The sequence below is a fragment of the Camelina sativa genome, chromosome 16 (genome assembly GCF_030686135.1).
Source record: "Camelina sativa cultivar CO46 ecotype springtype chromosome 16, ASM3068613v1".
Classification (NCBI taxonomy): Eukaryota; Viridiplantae; Streptophyta; class Magnoliopsida; order Brassicales; family Brassicaceae; genus Camelina; species Camelina sativa.
The window spans coordinates 10,742,466-10,767,744 of record NC_141895.1 but is presented as its reverse complement, the minus strand read 5'-3'; the positions used below and the strand labels follow the sequence as shown (position 1 = coordinate 10,767,744).

Here is a 25,279-nt window from a genome sequence, read left to right as displayed (position 1 = left end):
ATGGTGGAAGATCTAGTGGAGAAGAAAGCTGGTGGAAGGTGATGAATCAGCTCCAAAAGCATGTGTGGTAGTGTCAATGTCTTTCAGAACTGGACCGCCTAGTCAAAACATCCCTTAGCCAGGCGGGTCTCTCCAATGGCGGGTTTTGACGTAAAACTGGCCGGGTTAGACCACTTGAAGTTAGGGAGTGTATGTCTGAGCTTAGATGAGGAATGGTCGGTCCATTGTTTGAGCTGAAGGAGAATTTACACAAACCTTCAAGATTGGCTTTCATTCACCATTCAAGTCAATCTTGAGGGGGAGAAAGGTGTAAAATTCTCTAATGGAGGCACTAAACGCTTACGGGGGAGTTAGAACCATTCGCAACCAGAAATGGTGTCCTCTTAGGCGAATCTAACCAAGTCAAAACTCAAGGGAACACCAAGAGGAAGTCTGGCTGGCGAACTCAAGAAGTTGTTCAAGAGGGATGGTCTATAGTAGATGATCAAGAGGAGAAGAAAGCTGGTGCGAAATGTTGAATCAATCTCACGTTTGATAAGTATCAAAGATTGGATGTGCACAAGACTTTAAGGAAGGTCATGCACAAGGTTTCAAGTGAAATGATGACGTTTCAGCTCATCATCAAGAAAAGGTTGCAGGGGAGATCGATTTTAAATTGACTTCACCGCACCTCGCAGAATCGGGTTTCAAATTCTCGGCAACAAGCAAAATCTCTGCCGAAGCGTCTCACAGATCGACTCGGACGAAACCCTTCCACTGCAATTCAGCTTCCGAGTATCTTCACAAAAATTCTAGACCATAGAGTCCTCTTCCCAGTGGAAGTGAAATCATATCAATCCGAGCAGCCGTTCAAAAGTTATGCCCGAATCAGTGGGCATATATCATTCTGACGCGACTTTAAAGAAGCGGTCTCAAGAAGAGAGTTCAAACCGCAACAAAGATCAACTCTCTCTTTTCCATCAAAGACACCAAAAAGGCTGTGCTCTAAACCCTACTCTATTTAAATTATTTCCTTAAATTCATTATCTTAGCTCCATCACTAGTCTTTACTCTTTCATATGTTCTCTTAAATTGTCACTTTTAAAATTGTCTTTGATATTCCTCATAACATACACTTATTCTTTCTTCTTTATCACTTGTTTAAAGGGTAAAGGGAATTATGAGAGCCTCAAAGAAATTCGAAAAGTGCAAGGATGAAGTGTGTTAAAGACAAGAAGGGCTAAAGAAGTGTAGCGGTTCAAAGAACTGAAGAGAAGAGAGCTGGTTCTTTACAAACCAAGATCAAGAGACATCAAGGACAGTGAAGGCTATACTCTTTTTCCCTCAACAAAGTTTTATCCCAAGTAGTTTTCTTTGTTAAGGTTTTTAATGAGGTAGTCGACACTAGTCCACTCTTGATCTTTGGTCCTCATGGTGTCCCGACGATCAAGCGTGCGGGAGAGTATTAGAATATAAGAAGGAGAAGAGAGAAAGAGGCTGGTAAGGCCGAGCTATGGAAGAAGAAGAGAAGCGGCCGGGAAGGCTGCCAACACAAGAAGAGTGGCCGGTAAGGTCATGTGGGCCGTGTGAAGAATGAGAGAGGTCAGCAAGGCCATAAGTGCAATGTGAGAAGAGTTGTGAAGCAAAAGCCTTATAAGAAGAAGAGGCCCAAGAAGAAGTCTCACAAAGGAAAGAAGGGAAGGAAGAAAGCATGTGAGACCTTGGTTGGTGAAGCATAGCGAGACAACCAAGGGAAGGAGCTGTCCCTTTCACTATGCACCCACTTGAGCCCAACGGCTATATGTCCCTTTCATCTCTCACTTATGTCTAACGGTCATATGCACTTTCAATTCATATATTAAGTTGTGTAATCTCTCTTCTATGTAACTAACACAACACAACCAATTCATCAATAAGAGAAACTGAATTCCTCTCTACACTCTTGTTTATGTTCTCTTCTTCAATGTAGAGAGCTTAGGAATAATGGTTAGAGGCTGCCCTTAAGGCAGCCCGTTCTCTCCCCAAATCTCACCTAAACTCTTCTGATTTACTCTTTTATTTAGCCTAGATTACTAATCTCCCCAAGTCTCACAAAGGAAAGAAGGGAAGGAAGAAAGCATGTGAGACCTTGGTTGGTGAAGCATAGCGAGACAACCAAGGGAAGGAGCTGTCCCTTTCACTATGCACCCACTTGAGCCCAACGGCTATATGTCCCTTTCATCTCTCACTTATGTCTAACGGTCATATGCACTTTCAATTCATATATTAAGTTGTGTAATCTCTCTTCTATGTAACTAACACAACACAACCAATTCATCAATAATAGAAACTGAATTCCTCTCTACACTCGTGTTTATGTTCTCTTCTTCAATGTAGAGAGCTTAGGAATAATGGTTAGAGGCTGCCCTTAAGGCAGCCCGTTCTCTCCCCAAATCTCACCTAAACTCTTCTAATTTACTCTTTTATTTAGCCTAGATTACTGATTCTTAATCCTCTTTCTCCTAAGTACACAAATCTAAGTGTTGTGTTACTAGAAGTGGATAAGTCTCAAACTAGTGCTTCTTCTTCATAGATCCACTTACTCTCTAGTATTTGGGTTCTATCAAGCTGTTTTATGAGGAGTTCATCATAAGTTGATTATTGATCAAGGTGACCGGACGGACAAGGTGACCGTACGGACATAGGACCGTACCGTACGGACACCGGACCACACTCAATGTCACATGGGCCAAAATAATGAGACAAGAGGAGTGTGTGTGTGCTCGGCCCATACAAGAGGTCTAGAATCATCTATTCTAGCCGTTGGAGTGAGAAGAGGAAGAAGTCACATGTTCTCTTAAGCCAACGGATGGGTCACTATCACCTTGGTCGCATACACCTCTCTCCTAATGTCACTATCACTTGTTTCTATTCTTGTCTTAGGAAGGTTGCCCTACTTCTAGTGTCTATTTAAAGGTTGTAAGACAACAATTGTATGATTCTATTCTAGTGGAACCGATTCTTCTTCTTCTTATTCTATTTGTTCACCTAATCTCTCTCTCTCTATTTCTCTATCTCAACTCTTCTAAACTCTCAAGTCTTTCGCTAATTCTAACATGGTATCAGAGCAAGGTTGTTGTTCTTGACAATCTAGTCCCACTATTCTCTTATTCTCTAACTCGCCTTACTCTACCTCTCATTCTTACCGTTCTTATTCTCCGGGTAAATGCTTTATCCAACGGTCCATAGCGTCCAAGCCATGGAAAACGCTAAACCTATTGTTACACCGGTTGTTCTTAAGGGAACAAACTACTTGCTGTGGACAAGAACCACAAGAACCGCCCTTGGAGGTCGTGGCCTTTGGAGTCATGTCACAACCGACTATGTTTCAAAGCAAAACCTCAAAGGAGAAGATGAAGGCGCTTCTGAAGGGGAAGTAGAGGAAGAGAACGAGAGAAAGGCCAAGTGGTTTCAAGAAGACCAAGTTGTCCTGTCTGTTCTCCAGAACTCCCTAGATACGCCAATCCTTGAAGCCTACTCCTACTGCGAGACGGCCAAGGAGCTTTGGGAAACGCTTAAAAGCGTGTATGGTAATGTCTCTAACTTGGAGTTTACTAAGCACCTTGGTAAGTTCAGGGCCCTTTGGTCGGAGCTTGAGGCCTTACGGCCAAGTTCCCAAGATCCGACGGTCCTTAATGAGAGGAAAGAGCAAGACAAGATCTTTGGTCTCCTACTCACACTCAACCCAGAGTTTAACGATCTCATGAAGCACATTCTAAGAGGAGACAAGCTTCCCAGCTTTGAAGAAGTGTGTTCCCAAGTTCAAAAGGAACAAGGCTCACTCGATCTATTTAGCGGTAAGGGGGAGCTAGTCACGGCAAATAAGGGCGTGTACAAGCAGGAAGATAGGAAGGTGTGGGTGTGTGACCACTGCAAGAAGAAGGGTCACATGAAGGACAAATGCTGGATACTTCACCCCCATCTTAAACCAGCAAAGTTCAAAGAAAATCTCTCCAAGGAAGCGGTAGGTGAAAAAGGGGCTGGGCCATCAAGGCAAGGAGAAGAAACGGCCATGACTGCGTCCTATGGAGAGGTGGTGAGGAAGTCTGATATAGAGGCCCTTATTCGTTCCATTGCCTCACTCAAAGAATCCGGTAACTCGTTTCTTGTTTCTATACCAAGTAGGTCTCTTGTTGTTGACTCGGGTGCTTCTCACCACATGATTAGTAACCCTAGTCTAATTAACAACATAAAACCGGCTTTAGGGAGTGTTATTATTGCTAATGGAGAACATATACCTGTGAAAGGAGTAGGGGACTTGAAATTGTTTGATAAATACTCAAAAGCTTTCTTTATGCCTACCTTCACCTCTAATCTTTTATCGGTTAAGAGGGCCACTAATGATTTGAATTGCTATGCTATCTTCGGTCCTAATAGTGTTCATTTTCAGGATATTGAGACTGGGAAAGTTCTTGGAGAAGGACAAGGGAGTGGAGATCTCTATGTCCTAGAGAAAACTTCACCAAACTTAGATACATCTATTAAATCTTGTTTTGTTGTTAATTCGAATATGGTGTGGCATGCTAGGCTAGGTCATCCACAATCTCGTGCACTTGGTTTAATGTTTCCTAGTGTTTCTTTTGATAACTCAAGTTGTGAGTCTTGTATCCTTGGAAAACATTGTAAGTCTATTTTTCCAAAGTCAACTACTATTTATGAACATTGCTTTGATTTAGTTCATTCGGATGTATGGACATCACCATGCCTATCTAGGGATAATAACAAGTATTTTGTGACATTTATTGATGAAAAATCGAAATATACTTGGGTCACACTATTACCATCTAAAGATAGGGTGTTTGATGCCTTTGTTAATTTTCAAAATTATGTTACTAATCACTTCAATGCTAAAATTAAGGTGCTAAGGTCGGACAATGGTGGGGAATACACAAGTCACAAGTTCAAAGAACATCTCTCTAGGCATGGTATTCTCCAACAAACTAGTTGTCCCTATACACCCCAACAAAACGGTGTGGCCGAAAGGAAGAACCGACACCTCATGGAAGTTGCGCGATCAATGATGTTCCACTCACATGTTACAAAGAGATATTGGGGGGATGCTGTGATGACCGCATGTTACTTGATCAACCGGATACCAACCAAAGTTCTAAATGATCTGTCACCATTTGAGGTATTAAACAGATTTAAACCATCTCTTGATCACTTACGCGTCTTTGGTTGTGTGTGCTTTGTGTTAGTGCCTGGAGAGCAGCGAAGCAAACTGGATGCGAAAAGCACAAAGTGTATGTTCATCGGTTATTCAACGACTCAAAAGGGGTACAAGTGCTATGACCCAACCACAAGCCGGTTATATGTCTCTAGAGATGTTCGGTTCATGGAGAATATTGGCTACTTTGATAATACGGATTGGGACAGCCTTAAGGACCTCTCACACTCACCAAATGACCGGGCCTCCAGCTTAAAGTTTCTTCTCGATCATCTTGGTCAACCGTCTCCATCAACAGGTCCGATCCGGTCCGCGCCTTGTCCGCCATCTACAGAAGGAAGGCAGGATCATGATACTGTCCCTGAAGGTGATTTCCCCTCAGATCACACTATTCCTGAGCCAAGCCCACCCGTAGCTGGCGGCCATGGTGACCCTGCCCCCATGCCACCTACCGCAGCACCCTTGGCCGGTACCGAAGGTCACTCGGATGGGGCCACTATGGACGAAGGCAGTATTGGCCCTCTGGTGTTGTTCTGCCTGTGCAACCGGTCCTACGAAGGAGTGACCGTGTTAAATCTCATCCGTCCACTTGGAGAGATAAGCGCATCTACTACAACAGCCAAGCCGTCTACTACAACAGCCAAGCCGTTGCCCACCCTATCCAGGCGGTCTGTTCACTTGAGCTGCTCCCAAGAGATAACCAAGCATTCTTTGGCCAAGTTGATGCTCACTGGGTCCCTCAAACCTATGACGAGGCTAAGAACCACAAGGAATGGTTAGAGGCTGTCCATGACGAAACTGGTGCTATGATCCGGAACCACACGTGGGACGAAGCCGACCTTCCCAAAGGCAAAAAGGCCGTGAGCTCCAAATGGGTTTTCACCATTAAGTTCCTAAGCACCGGCGCCATTGAACGTCACAAAGCCCGGCTGGTTGCACGCGGCTTCACCCAAACGTATGGTGCTGACTACACGGAGACGTTTGCACCGGTAGCCAAACTCCACACGGTTAGGGTCGTCCTTTCCATTGCCGTCAATCTCTCGTGGGATTTATGGCAGATGGATGTCAAGAACGCGTTTCTTCAAGGAGAATTAGACGAAGAAGTTTATATGACGCCTCCTCCGGGCCTTGAAGACCTGGTCGCTCCCGGGAAAGTCTTGAGGCTCCGTAAGGCCATCTATGGCCTCAAACAGTCCCCGCGTACCTGGTATCACAAACTGAGCTCTACCCTCAAGACTCAAGGTTTTCGCCGATCGGAGGCCGATCACACTCTGTTTACACTTCAAACATCTCTTGGCCTTGTGGTGGTGCTTATCTATGTCGACGACATCATTGTGACTGGCGACGATAAGGCTGGCATTGAGGACACCAAACAGCACCTCAAATCTGCCTTTGATATTAAGGACCTAGGGGAACTCAAATACTTCCTTGGCATTGAAATCTGTCGATCTCCGGAGGGGCTCTTTCTCTCTCAACGCAAATATACCCTCGATTTGTTGGCTGAAATGGGCAAGCTTGGCGCGTCTCCGGCCCCTACACCACTTGATGAGGACTACCAGCTCAAGCGAAAGGGGGAGAGCATTCGGGCACAAGAAGGCCTACCACGGGCACCCATGGATGAGCCGTTCCCGGATGTCACACGCTACCGCCGGCTTGTAGGTAAGTTGATATATCTTACCATTACGCACCCTGACATATGTTATTGATGTTCATATATTTTACCATGTTTTCCCTTCGTTTATTCACATCTTTTGCATCTTTTGCTAGCCATTTTCATCATTATTGTGTAGCCTTAGGACTAATCATGCATTAGAGTTTAGTTGCATTGCATTTGCATCTTTTCATGCATAAACAGGTGATTTTGGAGCTTAAGGAGCATGGAAACAATCCTGAGGAGAAGTGAAGCAATCTTGAAGGGAAAGCAAGAGAGTTAAGGTTGAAGAACCAAGGTCCAGAGTCCAACTCGACCAAGCACTCGACCGAGTGGGTAGATGGACTTGACCGAGCACTGGTCGAGTTGACCGAGCCGTTGACTACTTTGACTTTTTCTATTTTTAGGGCTTCCACCTCCTCACCTATATAAGGCCTTGTACCTGCAGCCACCAAAGTGTGCAACTTTTTAGATATTCCCTAAACCTAGTTTTTACCTTTTTTAGTTTTATTCCTTTTGCATTTTTATTTTTAAGATCTTGTACTTCCTTAAAAAAGAAGACTAGATTCTTTTATTTTGTTGGTTCTATAACTTTCAAGATATTGAGAATTTGAGTTTCATCCTTTCATCAATATTGAAGATCTTTGTTTAATCTTTCTAATAATGCAAGTTTCAATATTTTCTGGGTTTTTGACTTTGATCACCATGTATTGTTGTGAGTAGTTTCCTTAGGATCTTGAGGATGGGTTAGGATGGATTGATCTTGTGGTTTGTGTGACTTGGTCAAGCTTGATTGTTGTAGATCTCTTCTAAGGTAGATGATCTTAATGCTGATTCTATATCTGAGAGGGTAGAGTCTGATTTCAAGCTTCTTAGCATCACACCAATGTTTAGGAAGCATAGATAAGGCTAGATCTAGAGCTTACCATTAGGCTTGCTAAGAGATTAGAGGTCTTGTTTGGTTTGAGATGTATTGCTTAATGCCTGCTTGTGTAGATTCTTTACTGTGTGAGAACAAGTCTAGAATTGCATAGGTTTGATTGTTTCTTGACCATGAGAGTGGGAGAAACTTGTCTTAGATTAATATGTCTAGAGGTTAGCTCAAAGTTTGCTTGAGATTTGTTGACCAAGTTAGATAACCACAATGATTAGTCCATCCCATGAATCCATCCTCAGAACCTTCTTTGTTTATTGAAATCTTAGTCTTAATCCTGTTGCTTGCTTGTTGTTTGATTGGATTTAGCATTACTCTGTTTCTATTGCATTGCTCTGTTTCTGCATCTAGTCTAGCTCGACCACCCACTCGACCTACACTCGGTCGAGTGCTGCTCGAGTTCATCCCCAGAACTCTGTGTCTATGATTTGTGTTTGTCTTGTTTCATTCCTGTTTCATTCCAGTTGCATACATTTAGTTTTCAGTTCATTAATTATCTTGCATTAGTTCATTAGTAGTAGTCTCTGTTTCTGTTCTTGCTTTATCACTGTTTCAATCATTCAGTTTCATCTGCATCTAGTTGTTAGCTCTTGTAGTTTATTTTCTGCATTTTACATTTTCTTCCTAGGATTGTTAGTGACAAACAATCTTTACATTTGTCTTAACTTAGATTCATATGCATATCTTAATTGTTCACAAACACTCATTTAGGATTGATACCTCTTGTACTGCAATAGCATAAGGGGAATTGAAACACCCATCCATCATTCCATTCATATCTCACCACTGCATACATCATCACACACACCACAATATAAATCTTGTTTCAATTTGGCGTCGTTGCCCATTTGAGTGTGTTTTTGTGACAATTAGGATCAAAAGAAGTCTAAGATTAAGTTCGTTTATCCACTTATTCACTACTGATCTCGTTTCTTCTACTGCTTGTCTGTGATTGAGTTTCAGGTACCAGCTCGACCACCAACTCGACCACCACTCGACCGAGCTGTGATCGAGCACTTGATCGAGCCAGAAGCCGGATCCAAATAGCCATTACCACCCACTCGAGCCTGCGCTCGACCGAGTACCTGTTCGAGTCAGTAATGATGTACCACAACAGTATGTTCAATTACATACCCATGCAACATCAACCAGTATACCAGGCTGAATTGTATCCCTCTCCATGGTTCCAGACCTCACAAGCTCAAGAACCTGACTTAAGAGATATGATGCAACAACTGTTGCTTGGGCAAGCCACTAAGCAGATTGAGGTAGCAAGGCAGTTTGTTGAGCTGCACCAAACGTTGAATTCTTATTCTACTGGAGTGACTAACCAGTTGGAGAGACTGAGCTCTACAATCACGAACATGGAGAGTTGCATGACTTCTACTTCCTCTCCTACACCAAACCAACTTCAACACCCAAGGGAATGCACTGCCAAGGCCATTCATCTCAATGAGGCAGAAGTCACTGAGGACAGTGAGGTTCAAGCTGGGGAGGATTGGTCATTTCTTGAAGCTCAGAGTGAAGTTTGTGCAAAGCAGACTGAATCCGGTAGTGCACTCGACCATGTGCTTGAGCCAGCACTCGACCGAGTGCCTGATCGGGTGGTCGATCGAGCTGAGGACACAGAAACTGTTAAGCCTGCTAAGTATATTCCTCCGGCTTACAAACCGCCTCTACCATTCCCAGGACGTTTCAAGGCACAGAAGCTGAAGGAACTAAGGGAAATCATTGAGAGAAACGAAATGATGGCTTCGCAACAAGAGAAAGTATTGGCCATTCAACAAGAGGTTGTCATTGAGGAGAAGGAGGAAGATAGAGGACCTCCTTTGGAAAAATATGCTCACCATCCTGCACTCAAGGACATGCTTCTTGAATTATCCAAGCAGAAGGCTCAAGACCAAGACATGAAGGATTTGAAAGAGATTGGGAAAGCTATTGTACCAACAAAACTTGAAGATCCAGGTCCATTCAATCTACCTTGCTCCATCAGCTACCTTCACTTCAACAAATGCTTGTGTGATCTTGGAGCATCTGTTAGTGTCATGCCCTACTCTATAGCAGAAAAGCTTGGACACACTGAATTCAAGCCAAGCAATCTCTACATAAGTCTAGCTGATGGTTCACACAAAGATGTAGTTGGTAAATTGGAGAGCCTCCTAGTCAAGATAGGCAAGGCAAGAATTCCCACTGATTTCATCATAATAAAGATGGATAAGGAGGTAGAGGATCCAATCTTGCTTGGGCGACCATTCCTTGCCACAGCAGGAGCAATCATTGATGTTAAGGAGGGGCTGATAAGGTTGAACATAGCTGAAGGTTTGACCATGAACTTTGATATTACAGATCCATCTAACCAACCAACCATTTGAGGTCAACCATTTAAGATTGAAGATAAGGCTGATTTTGAGGTTTTGAGAGAAGAAGAGACTTCAAAAGCTAAGGTCTCATCTCATGAAGAATTAGTTCAACATCTCAAAGATTCAGTTCAAGTGTTAGCTGGTTTAGTGAAGGGTCTTCAAGTTCAGCTCACCAAGAGGTCTTTGAAGAAGGCAAGACCAAGACTCAAGTTTAAGAAGAAACATGGTTCAAGTGCTAAAGAAGTAGTGATCATGAAGGAACACCAAGGTTACCAAGTAGAACCAGGGAGGATTTCATCACCTCCTTGGTCTCTAAAACAAGCCTGAAAAGGCATCAAAAGTCAAGCTTAGTGACTTTAAACAAGCTCACTAGGGAGGAAGTCCTTAAGGTATCATTGTACATATGCTATATTTTCCTTGTAGTTTTGATATTTTTGTTTTATGTTTGTGTTGGGCAGGCTGTTTAATGAGAATGTAGTTGGGTAAGGAGAGATTTAGACTTGGAAAAGAAGACTCGGCAGCCAGCTCGACCCCCCCACTCGAGCACGTACCCGACCGAGTCCCGGTCGATTCCCATCGTCGAGCTGCCCCAATCTCCACCTCCAAGTCACCAGCAAGACCCCAACTACTCCTATGACAGCATGCAGATGGATGTGGACAACTACTTCCACAATCCCTAAGGTACCACTATCACCTTTACTTGTAGATATCATTGCATTTGACATTGTGTTTTGTTTTTTGTTTTTCATCTTGAATCCTCAATCAAATTTCTTTCACACAGGGACTGTGTGATTTAAGTTTGGGGGAGGGTTTGAGATAGCATTTGACATTGTGTTTTGTGATTCTTATTTCAAATTTTTAGCATAATCATGTTAATACTTGCATAGCATCTAAGGCATAGAAAAACCCTAAAAATTTGAAAATTTGTGCAAAAATCTTTATAAAAAAAAAAAAAAAAGAGTGTTCATGTAGTTTGCACTGCACATTAGGATCTTGTTTAGCATGTTTCATGTAGGATTGTATAGAACTTGCATTAGGGATCTATGATGAGTATTCCCTTATTAGCTTGTTTATTCACTAGACTAGGATCAATGCCCAAGTTAATAGTACTTTGATGCTAGTTGAGTGGTTAGAAGCATAAGATTGAACCAAGCCTTGAATTCCTGAATTGCATTTGGTCTAAATTGAAGCATGTTGTGATTTGATGTCATTTCCTATCTATAAGAACCTAATATTGACTGTTAATTATCAATGTATGCATTGCTTTAAACTCATGGATACCATATACTTATTTGGATCATCTTACTCCTTTTGCCACTCTTGTTGATCCAAGTAGCTGATTTCACTTTCAAATCAGTTTCCCTACCCCTAACCAAACCTTCTTTCAAGCCATGTTTATTCTTGTGTGTGTGAGGCCTATTTTTGGGATTGAGCTTGGTAGAAAGTGTTAGGTTTGAACTGACAAGAGTAAAGCCTTGTGTAGTTCTAGTTTGCATTTTTCAAACTAGATAGGACTAGGTGGTTCACTTGTTGGGTTTGGGACTTGGCTATTATGAAAAGAAAAGAGGAAAAAGAGAAAGAAAAGGTTAGAGTCATTAGGAGGGGAATGTGTTTAAGAAAATTTAAAGTCTAGTGAAAGAATGGGAAGAATAAGGTTATCTAAGATGGTTCTAGTTAAAGAAAAGAAAAGAAAGCAAAGTAAAGTTTAGCAAAAAGCTTATATGTCTTAAGAATAAGAAGAAAAGAGAACCATAGCAATAAGAAAAAAAAAATTCCCATTCCACTAGAAAGATCAATTAAGAAACCTCTCCTAAGACTTTAAAACCAAAAGAGAAAAGGGTGAAAGAGAAAAGAAGAAGTTAAAGAGTAGCACTAGGATCATTTGGGTTTAGATTGATAGGATAAACACTTTGGGTACCTTTGGGTAGACAAGGCTTTATTCTTGTATGTGTCTAAGTGTTCTTACCTTTAGCATTCTTCTAAAGCTCAATCCATTTTTTATGAGAGAACCTTGATATTGATAAGCCCTACTCTAAAAAGAGACCATCATTGTCTCTAAACCTTTTACTGCCAAGCCAAATGAGTTTAAGCATTGCATAGAATTGATTCATGTTCTTGATTAATGAATGTTAAAGGAAATGGTTGATTTGAATGCATGTGGATGTCTAAGGCTCAAATCAGTGAAGGTTGTGATATGCTTGTCTAAAGTCTTTAAGTATAGCTCATTCAACTTGCATCATAGTACTAGTAACTTGGACATTGATTCTAGATAGTCTATTTGCAAGCTTTAGGAGCTGAGATCCCACTTTCAAACCTCATCTACCTTCTTATGTCTTGTTTATTTGCTTGAGGGCAAGCAAAGACTAAGTTTGGGGGTGTTGATGTTCATATATTTTACCATGTTTTCCCTTAGTTTATTCACATCTTTTGCATCTTTTGCTAGCCATTTTCATCATTATTGTGTAGCTTTAGGACTAATCATGCATTAGAGTTTAGTTGCATTGCATTTGCATCTTTTCATGCATAAACAGGTGATTTTGGAGCTTGAGGAGCATGGAAACAATCCTGAGGAGAAGTGAAGCAATCTTGAAGGGAAAGCAAGAGAGTTAAGGTTGAAGAACCAAGGTCCAGAGTCCAACTCGACCAAGCACTCGACCGAGTGGGTAGATGGACTCGACCGAGCACTGGTCGAGTTGACCGAGCCGTTGACTACTTTGACTTTTTCTATTTTTAGGGCTTCCACCTCCTCACCTATATAAGGCCTTGTACCTGCAGCCACCAAAGTGTGCAACTTTTTAGATATTCCCTAAACCTAGTTTTTACCTTTTTTAGTTTTATTCCTTTTGCATTTTTATTTTTAAGATCTTGTACTTCCTTAAAAAAGAAGACTAGATTCTTTTATTTTGTTGGTTCTATAACTTTCAAGATATTGAGAATTTGAGTTTCATCCTTTCATCAATATTGAAGATCTTTGTTTAATCTTTCTAATAATGCAAGTTTCAATATTTTCTGGGTTTTTGACTTTGATCACCATGTATTGTTGTGAGTAGTTTCCTTAGGATCTTGAGGATGGGTTAGGATGGATTGATCTTGTGGTTTGTGTGACTTGGTCAAGCTTGATTGTTGTAGATCTCTTCTAAGGTAGATGATCTTAATGCTGATTCTATATCTGAGAGGGTAGAGTCTGATTTCAAGCTTCTTAGCATCACACCAATGTTTAGGAAGCATAGATAAGGCTAGATCTAGAGCTTACCATTAGGCTTGCTAAGAGATTAGAGGTCTTGTTTGGTTTGAGATGTATTGCTTAATGCCTGCTTGTGTAGATTCTTTACTGTGTGAGAACAAGTCTAGAATTGCATAGGTTTGATTGTTTCTTGACCATGAGAGTGGGAGAAACTTGTCTTAGATTAATATGTCTAGAGGTTAGCTCAAAGTTTGCTTGAGATTTGTTGACCAAGTTAGATAACCACAATGATTAGTCCATCCCATGAATCCATCCTCAGAACCTTCTTTGTTTATTGAAATCTTAGTCTTAATCCTGTTGCTTGCTTGTTGTTTGATTGGATTTAGCATTACTCTGTTTCTATTGCATTGCTCTGTTTCTGCATCTAGTCTAGCTCGACCACCCACTCGACCTACACTCGGTCGAGTGCTGCTCGAGTTCATCCCCAGAACTCTGTGTCTATGATTTGTGTTTGTCTTGTTTCATTCCTGTTTCATTCCAGTTGCATACATTTAGTTTTCAGTTCATTAATTATCTTGCATTAGTTCATTAGTAGTAGTCTCTGTTTCTGTTCTTGCTTTATCACTGTTTCAATCATTCAGTTTCATCTGCATCTAGTTGTTAGCTCTTGTAGTTTATTTTCTGCATTTTACATTTTCTTCCTAGGATTGTTAGTGACAAACAATCTTTACATTTGTCTTAACTTAGATTCATATGCATATCTTAATTGTTCACAAACACTCATTTAGGATTGATACCTCTTGTACTGCAATAGCATAAGGGGAATTGAAACACCCATCCATCATTCCATTCATATCTCACCACTGCATACATCATCACACACACCACAATATAAACCATGTTTCAGTTATGCTGTGAACCAGGTCAGTCAACACATGCAAGCTCCAACCAAGTATCAATGGAGCATGGTCGAGCGGATTCTCAGCTATCTCAAGGGGAGTCCGGGTCAAGGCATCTGGATGGGCAAGAACGATAACACTGAGATAGTGGGCTACTGTGATGCGGACTACAATGGAGATACCTTGGATAGGAGGTCAACCACTGGATATTGTACCTTCATTGGTGGAAATCTAGTTACATGGAAGTCTAAGAAGCAAAAGGTGGTATCTTGTTCAAGCGCGGAGGCCGAGTATCGAGCAATGCGGAAGCTAACAAACGAGTTGACTTGGTTAAAAGGGCTGCTCAAGGATCTTGGTATTGACTTAAAGCAACCGATCACTATGCATTGTGATAATGAGGCTGCAATCCACATAGCCACCAATTCTGTTTTCCATGAGAGAACTAAACACATTGAAAGCGATTGCCACAAGGTTCGGGAGAAGATTGAGGAAGGTGTGGTATTACCGTGTCATACTCGGAGTCAAGATCAATTGGGTGATATATTCACCAAGTCTGCGAGTCCTAAGGTTTGTGACTATATTCATAACAAACTAGGACTTGTAGACATCACAAGACCTTGATCATCTTCTCTAATCCGTGGACAGCACACTCTTTTTCCCTTGACTTAGTTTTGTCCCATGAGGTTTTCTAAGTCAAGGTTTTTAATGAGGTGCTGCTTCACGGGTTCCAAGCTTAGCCAGTGCATTTGGCTAAGCTTGAGGGGGAGTATTGATCAAGGTGACCGTACGGACAAGGTGACCGGACGGACATAGGACCATACCGTACGGACACCGGACCACACTCAATGTCACATGGGCTAAAATAATGAGACAAGAGGAGTGTGTGTGTGCTCGGCCCATAAAAGAGGTCTAGAATCATCTATTCTAGCCGTTGGAGTGAGAAGAGGAAGAAGTCACATGTTCTCTTAAGCCAACGGATGGGTCACTATCACCTTGGTCGCATACACCTCTCTCCTAATGTCACTATCACTTGTTTCTATTCTTGTCTTAGGAAGGTTGCCCTACTTCTAGTGTCTATTTAAAGGTTGTAAGACAACAATTGTACTATTCTATTCTAGTGGAACCGATTCTTCTTCTTCTTATTCTATTTGTTCACCTAATCTCTCTATCTCAACTCTTCTAAACTCTCAAGTCTTTCGCTAATTCTAACACTTTCTAGGGTCAAAATATGTAACAATCCATTGTATATGACTAATTATAAGAGTTCGGGTTGAATTTCGAGTGTTTAGACACCACTTTTACCCATTTTGTCCCGAAACAAGCTAAAACCGAGAAAACATTGATTCTAAGCAGTAAACAACATTGTTGCTGTTTCTAGGGCAAGATTGTGTGAAAACCCAAGGAATTTGATTAATTGTAAGAGTTTGGGATGAATTTGGAGTGTTTAGACAACACTAAACCCGTTTTATCCCAAAACAAGCTTAAACCGAGAAAACAGGCTAAAACTGAGAGAAAACATTGATTTGAAGCAGTAAACGGCTATGTTACTCTTTCTAGGGTCAAAATATGTAACAATCCAATGTATATGACTAATTATAAGAGTTCGGGTTGAATTTCAAGTGTTTAGACACCACTTTTACCCATTTTGTCCTGAAACAAGCTAAAACCGAGAAAACATTGATTCTAAGCACTAAACTACATTGTTGCTGTTTCTAGGGCAAGAATGTGTGAAAACCCAATGAATTTGATTAATTGTAAGAGTTTGGGATGAATTTGGAGTGTTCAGACAACATTAAACCCGTTTTATCCCAAAACAGGCTTAAACCGAGAAAACAGGCTAAAACCGAGAGAAAACATTAATTTGAAGCAGTAAACAGCTATGTTACTCTTTCTGTGGTCAAAATATGTAACAATTCAATGCACTTTACTAATTATAAGAGTTGGGGTTGAATTTGGAGTGTTTAGATACCACTTTTACCCATTTTGTCCCTAAACAGGCTATAACCGAGAAAACATTGATTCTAAGCAGTAAAAAGCGTTGTTACTAGTTCTAGGGTCAGAATGTGTGAAATGCCAATGCATTTGACTAATTGTAAGAGTTCGGGATGAATTTAGAGTGGTTAGACAACACTAAACCCGTTTTATCCCAAAACAAGCTTAAACCGAGAAAACAGGCTAAAACTGAGAGAAAACATTGATTCGAAGCAGTAAACTGCTATGTTACTCTTTCTAGGGTCAAAATATGTAACAATCCAATGCATTTTACTAATTATAAGAGTTCGGGTTGAATTTCGAGTGTTTAGACACCACTTTTACCCATTTTGTCCCGAAACAAGCTAAAACCGAGAAAACATTGATTCTAAGCAGTAAACTACATTGTTGCTGTTTCTAGGGCAAGAATGTGTGAAAACCCAAGGAATTTGATTAATTGTAAGAGTTTGGGATGAATGTGGAGTGTTTAGACAACATTAAACCCGTTTTATCCCAAAACAGGCTTAACCCGAGAAAACAGGCTAAAACTGAGAGAAAACATTGATTTGAAGCAGTAAACAGCTATGTTACTCTTTCTAGGGTCAAAATATATAACAATCCAATATATATGACTAATTATAAGAGTTCGGGTTGAATTACGAGTGTTTAGACACCACTTTTACCCATTTTGTCCCGAAACAAGCTAAAACCGAGAAAACATTGATTCTAAGCAGTAAACTACATTGTTGCTGTTTCTAGGGCAATAATGTGTGAAAACCCAAGGAATTTGATTAATTGTAGGAGTTTGGGATGAATGTGGAGTGTTTAGACAACATTAAACCCGTTTTATCCCAAAACAGGCTTAAACCAAGAAAACAGGCTAAAACTGAGAGAAAACATTGATTTGAAGCAGTAAACAGCTATGTTACTCTTTCTAGGGTCAAAATATATAACAATCCAATGTATATGACTAATTATAAGAGTTTGGGTTGAATTTCGAGTGTTTAGACACCATTTTTACCCATTTTGTCCCGAAACAAGCTAAAACCGAGAAAACATTGATTCTAAGCAGTAAACTACATTGTTGATGTTTCGAGGGTAAGAATGTGTGAAAACCCAATGAATTTGATTAATTGTAAGAGTTTGGGATAAATTTGGAGTGTTTAGACAAAATTAAACCCCTTTTATCCCAAAACAGGCTTAAACCGAGAAAACAGGCTAAAACTTATTGATCATGAATCACCTTGGGACTTGGTCATGTCCGTACGGTTGTCCGTACGGCCGTCCGTACGAGTATATGGCCGAGTGCCCATATGGCCGAGTTCTATCAAGACATATGGAAGAGAGAAGGGGCCTAGTCCTCTTAAGGCCCAAGAGAAGGATCCAAAGTTCCTATTGTAGCCGTTAGGGGAAAACATTGATTCGAAGCAGTAAACAGCTATGTTACTCTTTCTAGGGTCAAAATATGTAACAATCCATTGTATATGACTAATTACAAGAGTTCGGGTTGAATTTGGAGTGTTTAGATACCAGTTTTACCCATTTTGTCCCGAAACAAGCTAAAACCGAGAAAACATTGATTCTAAGCAGTAAACTACATTGTTGCTGTTGCTAATGCAAGAATGTATGAAAACCCAATGAATTTGATTAATTGTAAGAGTTTGGGATGAATTTGGAGTGTTTAGACAACATTAAACCCGTTTTATCCCAAAACAGGCTTAAACCGAGAAAACAGGCTAAAACTGAGAGAAAACATTGATTTGAAGCAGTAAACAGCTATGTTACTCTTTCTAGGGTCAAAATAAATAACAATCCAATGTATATGACTAATTATAAGATTTTGTGTTGAATTTCGAGTGTTTAGACACCACTTTTACCCATTTTGTCCCGAAACAAGCTAAAACCGAGAATACATTGATTCTAAGCAGTAAACTACATTGTTGCTGTTTATAGGGCAAGAATGTGTGAAAACCCAATGAATTTGATTAATTGGAAGAGTTTGGGATGAATTTGGAGTGTTTGGACAACATTAAACTCCTTTTATCCCAAAACAGGCTTAACCTGAGAAAACAGGCTAAAACTGAGAGAAAACATTGATTTGAAGCAGTAAACAGCTATGTTACTCTTTCTAGGGTCAAAATATATAACAATCCAATGTATATGACTAATTATAAGAGTTTGGGTTGAATTTCGAGTGTTTAGACACCACTTTTACCCATTTTGTCCCGAAACAAGCTAAAACCGAGAAAACATTGATTCTAAGCAGTAAACTACATTGTTGATGTTTCGAGGGTAAGAATGTGTGAAAACCCAATGAATTTGATTAATTGTAAGAGTTTGGGATAAATTTGGAGTGTTTAGACAAAATTAAACCCCTTTTATCCCAAAACAGGCTTAAACCGAGAAAACAGGCTAAAACTTATTGATCATGAATCACCTTGGGACTTGGTCATGTCCGTACGGTTGTCCGTACGAGTATATGGCCGAGTGCCCATATGGCCGAGTTCTATCAAGACATATGGAAGAGAGAAGGGGCCTAGTCCTCTTAAGGCCCAAGAGAAGGATCCAAAGTTCCTATTGTAGCCGTTAGGGGAAAACATTGATTCGAAGCAGTAAACAGCTATGTTACTCTTTCTAGGGTCAAAATATGTAACAATCCATTGTATATGACTAATTACAAGAGTTCGGGTTGAATTTGGAGTGTTTAGATACCAGTTTTACCCATTTTGTCCCGAAACAAGCTAAAACCGAGAAAACATTGATTCTAAGCAGTAAACTACATTGTTGCTGTTGCTAATGCAAGAATGTATGAAAACCCAATGAATTTGATTAATTGCAAGAGTTTGGGATGAATTTGGAGTGTTTAGACAACATTAAACCCGTTTTATCCCAAAACAGGCTTAAACCGAGAAAACAGGCTAAAACTGAGAGAAAACATTGATTTGAAGCATTAAACAGCTATGTTACTCTTTCTAGGGTCAAAATAAATAACAATCCAATGTATATGACTAATTATAAGATTTTGTGTTGAATTTCGAGTGTTTAGACACCACTTTTACCCATTTTGTCCCGAAACAAGCTAAAACCGAGAAAACATTGATTCTAAGCAGTAAACTACATTGTTGCTGTTTATAGGGCAAGAATGTGTGAAAACCCAATGAATTTGATTAATTGGAAGAGTTTGGGATGAATTTGGAGTGTTTGGACAACATTAAACTCCTTTTATCCCAAAACAGGCTTAACCTGAGAAAACAGGCTAAAACTGAGAGAAAACATTGATTCGAAGCAGTAAACAGCTATATTACTCTTTCTAGGGTCAAAATATGTAACAATCCAATACATTTTACTAATTATAAGAGTTCGGGTTGAATTTGGAGTGTTTAGATACCAGTTTTACCCATTTTGTCCCGAAACAAGCTAAAACCGAGAAAACATTGATTCTAAGCAGTAAACTACATTGTTGTTGTTTCTAGGGCAAGAATGTGTGAAAACCCAATGAATTTGATTAATTGTAAGAGTTTGGGATGAATTTGGAGTGTTTAGACAACATTAAACTCCTTTTATCCCAAAACAGGCTTAACCCGAGAAAACAGGCCAAAACTGAGAGAAAACATTGATTCGAAGCAGTAAACAGCTATGTTACTCTTTCTAGGGTCAAAATATGTAACAATCCAATGCATTTTACAAATTATAAGATTTCGGGTTGAATTTGGAGTGTTTAGATACCACTTTTACCCATTTTTTCCTGAAACAAGCTAAAACCGAGAAAACATTGATTCTAAGCAGTAAACTACATTGTTGCTGTTTCTAGGGTCAGAATGTGTGAAAATACAATGCATTTGACTAATTGTAAGAGTTTGGGTTGAATTTGGAGTGTTTAGACAACACTAAACCCGTTTTATCCCAAAACAAGCTTAAACCGAGAAAACAGGCTAAAACCGAGAGAAAACATTAATTGGAAGCAGTAAACAGCTATGTTACTCTTTCTGTGGTCAAAATATGTAACAATCCAATGCATTTTACTAATATAAGAGTTCGGGTTGAATTTAGAGTGTTTAGATACCACTTTTACCCATTTTGTCCTGAAACAAGCTAAAACCGAGAAAAAATTGATTCTAAGCAGTAAACTACATTGTTGCTGTTTCTAGGGTCAGAATGTGTGAAAATCCAATGAATTTGGAGTGTTTAGACAACACTTAAACCTGTTTTATCCTAAAACAGTCTTAAACCGTGAAAACAGTCTAAAACCGAGAGGAAACATTGATTCGAAGCAGTAAACAGCTATGTTACTCTTTCTAGGGTCAAAATATGTAGCAATCCAATGCATTTTATATTGATCAAGGTGACCGTACCGTACGGACACCGGTCCGTACAGCTTCACAATAAGGCCGAATGTAATGTGAGACATAAGAAGAGAAAAGGAGGTCGGTCCATCAATGGCCCATTCAGTACTCTAGAACCTTCCTATGTTACCTTTGGGAGAGAAGAGGGAGGAAGGGTCACATGTGCGCCTAAGTTGACTATGGAGGTGTCACCATCACTCTTGGGAACGCTCCCTTCTCTCTCTATATGTCCCTTTCGTTTGTTTCTATTTCGAGATAGAGGTTGCCCTAGTTGGTTTACCTATTTAAGCCGTATTCACATGTTGTTATGTATTCTATTCTAGAAGACTAAGAATCTACTTCTCATTCTCTTTGTTACACGATTTCTCTCTCGCTTTATTCTACCAAACTCTATCAAACTCATAAGTCTTCCGCTTATTCTAACATGGTATCAGAGCTAGGTTGTTGTTCTTGACAATCTAACTCTTCGATTCTCTTATTCTTCAACACTTCTCACTCGATTTCTCATTCTTGTTTCTGTTATTCTCCGGGTAAACGGTTTGTCCAACGGTCCATAGCATTCAAACCATGGAAAACACCAAGCCCATCGTTACACCGATTGTTCTTAAGGGAACAAACTACCTGCTGTGGACAAGAACCGCCCTGGGAGGTCGCGGCCTTTGGAGTCATGTCGAAACCGACTATGTTCCAAAGCAAAACCTCAAAGGAGAAGATGAGTGCGCTTCCGAGGTGGAAGTAGAGGAAGAGAGCGAGAGGAAGGCCAAGTGGTTTCAAGAAGACCAAGTTGTCCTGTCTGTCCTCCATAACTCTCTTGACACGGCAATCCTTGAAGCCTACTCCTATTGTGAGACGGCCAAGGAGCTTTGGGAAACTCTTAAAAACGTTTATGGTAATGTCTCTAACTTGACTCGAGTTTTTGAAGTCAAGAAGGCTATTAATGAGCTCAACCAAGATGATTTGGAGTTCAACTCGACATGTTGCAGCGAAGTACACTCGATCCAGCGGTGCTGAGTGAAAGGAAGGAGCAAGACAAGGTTTTTGGCCTTCTTCTCACCTTGAACCCATCCTTCAATGACCTCTTGAAGCACATTCTTAGGGCCGACAAACTACCCTCCTTTGAAGACATTTGTTCTCAAATCCAAAAGGAACAAGGATCACTCGACTTGTTTAGCGGTAAGGGGGAGCTTGTTACGGCTAACAAAGGAGTGTACAAGCAAGAGCATAGGAAGGTGTGGATATGTGACCATTGCAAGAAGCGAGGTCATATGAAAGACAAGTGCTGGATACTCCATCCCCATCTCAAACCGGCCAAGTTCAAGGCTAACCTCTCGAAGGAAGCGACTAGTGACAAGGGAGCCGGTTCATCGAAGCAAGGAGATGAGGCGGCCATGACCGCAGCCTATGGAGAGGTGGTGAGGAAATCAGACCTTGAAGCGCTCATTCGCTCCATTGCCTCACTCAAGGAGTCTGGTATCTCTTTCTGTACCTCTAAGCCTAGTAAATCTTTTGTTATTGACTCGGGTGCTTCTCACCACATGATTAGTAACCCTAGTCTAGTTAACAATATAACACCGGCTTTAAGGAATGTTATTATTGCCAATGGAGAACAAATACCTGTGAAAGGGATAGGGGACTTGAAACTATTTGATAAGACCTCAAAAGCTTTCTTTATGCCTACCTTCACCTCTAATCTTCTATCGGCTAAAAGGGCCACTAATGATTTAAATTGTTATGCAATCTTTGGCCCTAATAGTGTTCATTTTCAGGATATTGAGACTGGGAAAGTTCTTGGAGAAGGACAAGGGAGTGGAGATCTCTATGTCCTAGAGAAAACCTCACCGATCTTATCTACCTCTAATAAGTCTTGTTTTGTTGTTAATTCGGATAGTATGTGGCATGCTAGACTAGGCCACCCTCATTCTCGTGCTCTTGCTTTAATGTTACCAAATGTTTCTTTTGATAACTCAAGTTGTGAGTCTTGTATTCTTGGTAAACATTGCAAGTCTATTTTTCCTAAGTCTACTACTATTTATGAGCATTGTTTTGATCTAGTGCATTCTGATGTGTGGACTTCACCCTGTCTTTCTAGAGATAATAACAAATACTTTGTGACTTTTATTGATGAAAAATCTAAGTACACATGGATTACTTTGTTACCATCAAAGGATAGAGTGTTTGATGCCTTCATTAACTTTCAAAATTATGTCACTAACCATTTCAATGCTAAAATTAAGGTCCTTAGATCAGACAATGGTGGGGAATATACAAGTCATAAGTTCAAAGAACATTTGGCTAAGCACGGGATCCTACAACAAACAAGCTGTCCATATACGCCCCAACAAAATGGTGTGGCCGAGAGGAAGAATCGACACCTCATGGAGGTTGCACGATCAATGATGTTCCACTCACACGTTACAAGGCGATATTGGGGTGATGCCGTGATGACTGCGTTTTACTTGATTAACCGGACACCGACCAAAGTCCTTAACAACTTATCACCGTTTGAGGTATTGAACAAATTTAAACCATCTCTCGATCACTTACGTGTCTTTGGTTGTGTTTGTTTTGTATTAGTGCCCGGAGAGCAGAGGAGTAAGCTCGATCCTAAAAGCACAAAGTGTATGTTCATTGGCTATTCCACGACTCAAAAGGGGTACAAGTGCTATGATCCAAAAACAAGTCGTCTGTATGTCTCTCGAGATGTTCGGTTCATGGAAAATGTTGGCTACTTTGGTAACAAGGACTGGAACAGCCTCAAGGACCTGTCCTCTTCACCGAATGACTGGGCCTCCAGCCTAAAATTCCTTCTCGATCATCTTGGGAACCCGCCTCTACCGATCGCCTCTACACGGCCCGAGTCACGTCCGACCCTTACCGAGAGTGAACCAGAGCCTGCTGACGTCCCTGGGGACGTCTTGCCTCCAGATCATGTTTCTCCTGAGCCAAACTCGATGACGATCGGAGCCCATGGTGCTCCCATAATGCCTACCGAAGAACACTTGGAAGAAGCCTCACCGGCCAGCGACGCTGTTGACTCACATCAAGTAGAGCCGCCTACTCAACCCCTCTTACGCAGAAGTGAACGTGTTAGGTCTCACCCATCCACATGGAAGGATAAACGAGTCTACTACAACAGTCAAGCCGTCGCGCATCCTATCCAGGCTGTTTGTTCACTTGAGCTGCTTCCGGTTGATCACCAAGCTTTCTTTGGCCAAGTCGATGCTCATTGGGTTCCTCAAACCTATGACGAGGCTAAGGAGCACACGGAGTGGCTAGACTCTGTCAAAGACGAAACTGGTGCCATGATCCGGAACCACACATGGGACGAAGCCGACCTTCCCAAAGGAAAAAAGGCCGTGAGCTCCAAATGGGTTTTCACCATCAAGTTCCTAAGCACCGGCGCCATTGAACGGCATAAAGCTCGGCTGGTCGCACGTGGCTTCACCCAAACGTATGGTGCCAACTACATGGAGACGTTTGCACCGGTGGCCAAACTCCATACGGTTCGGGTCGTTCTTTCCCTTGCGGTCAATCTCTCATGGGATTTATGGCAGATGGATGTCAAGAACGCGTTTCTTCAAGGCGAATTGGACGAAGAGATTTATATGACTCCTCCTCCGGGCCTTGAAGACTTGGTCGCTACCGGGAAAGTCTTGAGGCTACGTAAGGCCATCTATGGCCTCAAGCAGTCCCCACGTGCCTGGTATCACAAACTGAGCTCCACCCTCAAGACTCAAGGTTTTCACCGTTCGGAGGCCGATCACACTCTTTTTACACTTCAAACCTCTCTTGGTCTTGTGGTGGTGCTTATCTATGTCGACGACATCATTGTGACTGGCGATGATAAGGCTGGTATTGAAGACACCAAACAGTCCCTCAAATCTGCTTTTGATATTAAGGACCTAGGGGGGCACTCAAATACTTCCTTGGCATTGAAATATGTCGATCTCCGGAGGAGCTCTTCCTTTCTCAATGCAAGTATACTCTGGATTTATTGGCCGAAACGGGCAAGCTTGTCGTGTCTCCGGCTCCTACACCACTTTATGAGGACTACCAGCTCAAGCGAAAGGGGTAGAGCATTCGGGCACAAGAAGGCTGACCAAGGGAGCCCATGGACGAGCCGTTCCCGGACGTCACGTGCTATCGCCGACTTGTAAGTAAGTTGATATATCTTACCATCACGCGACCTGACATATGTTATGCTGTGAATCAGGTCATTCAACACATGAAGGCTCCAACCAAGTATCAATGGAGCATGGTAGAGAGGATTCTCAGCTATCTTAAGGGCAGTCCGGGTCAAGGCATCTGGATGGGCAAGAATGATAACACTGAGATAGTGGGCTACTGTGATGCGGACTACAATGGAGATTCCTTGGATAGGAGGTCAACCACTGGATATTGTACTTTCATTGGTGGAAATCTAGTTACGTGGAAGTCAAAGAAGCAAAAGGTGGTATCTTGTTCAAGTGCTGAGGCCGTGTATCGAGCGATGAGGAAGCTAACAAACGAGTTGACTTGGTTAAAGGGGCTGCTCAAGGATCTTGGTATTGACTCAAAGCAACCGATCACCATGCATTGTGACAATGAGGCTGCAATTCACATAGCCACCAATTCTGCTTTCCATGAGAGAACCAAGCATATTGAAAGCGATTGCCACAAGAATCGGGAAAAGATTGAAGAAGGTGTGGTATTACCGTGTCATACTCGGAGTCAAGATCAGCTGGCTGATATATTCACCAAGTCTGCAAGTCC

General features: G+C 41.2%; 1 protein-coding gene across 1 annotated transcript; it reads left to right on the top strand.

The window, feature by feature from the left end:
* LOC147925430 (uncharacterized) lies at positions 1 to 24,684 on the top strand. Its single transcript, XM_087492624.1, has 5 exons — positions 1 to 38; positions 3,595 to 4,139; positions 5,217 to 5,710; positions 5,788 to 6,537; positions 23,179 to 24,684. Exons 1-5 carry the CDS (start codon positions 1 to 3, stop codon positions 24,682 to 24,684), a joined length of 3,333 nt encoding a protein of 1,110 aa, XP_087348750.1.
* Positions 24,685 to 25,279: the final 595 nt, after the last annotated feature.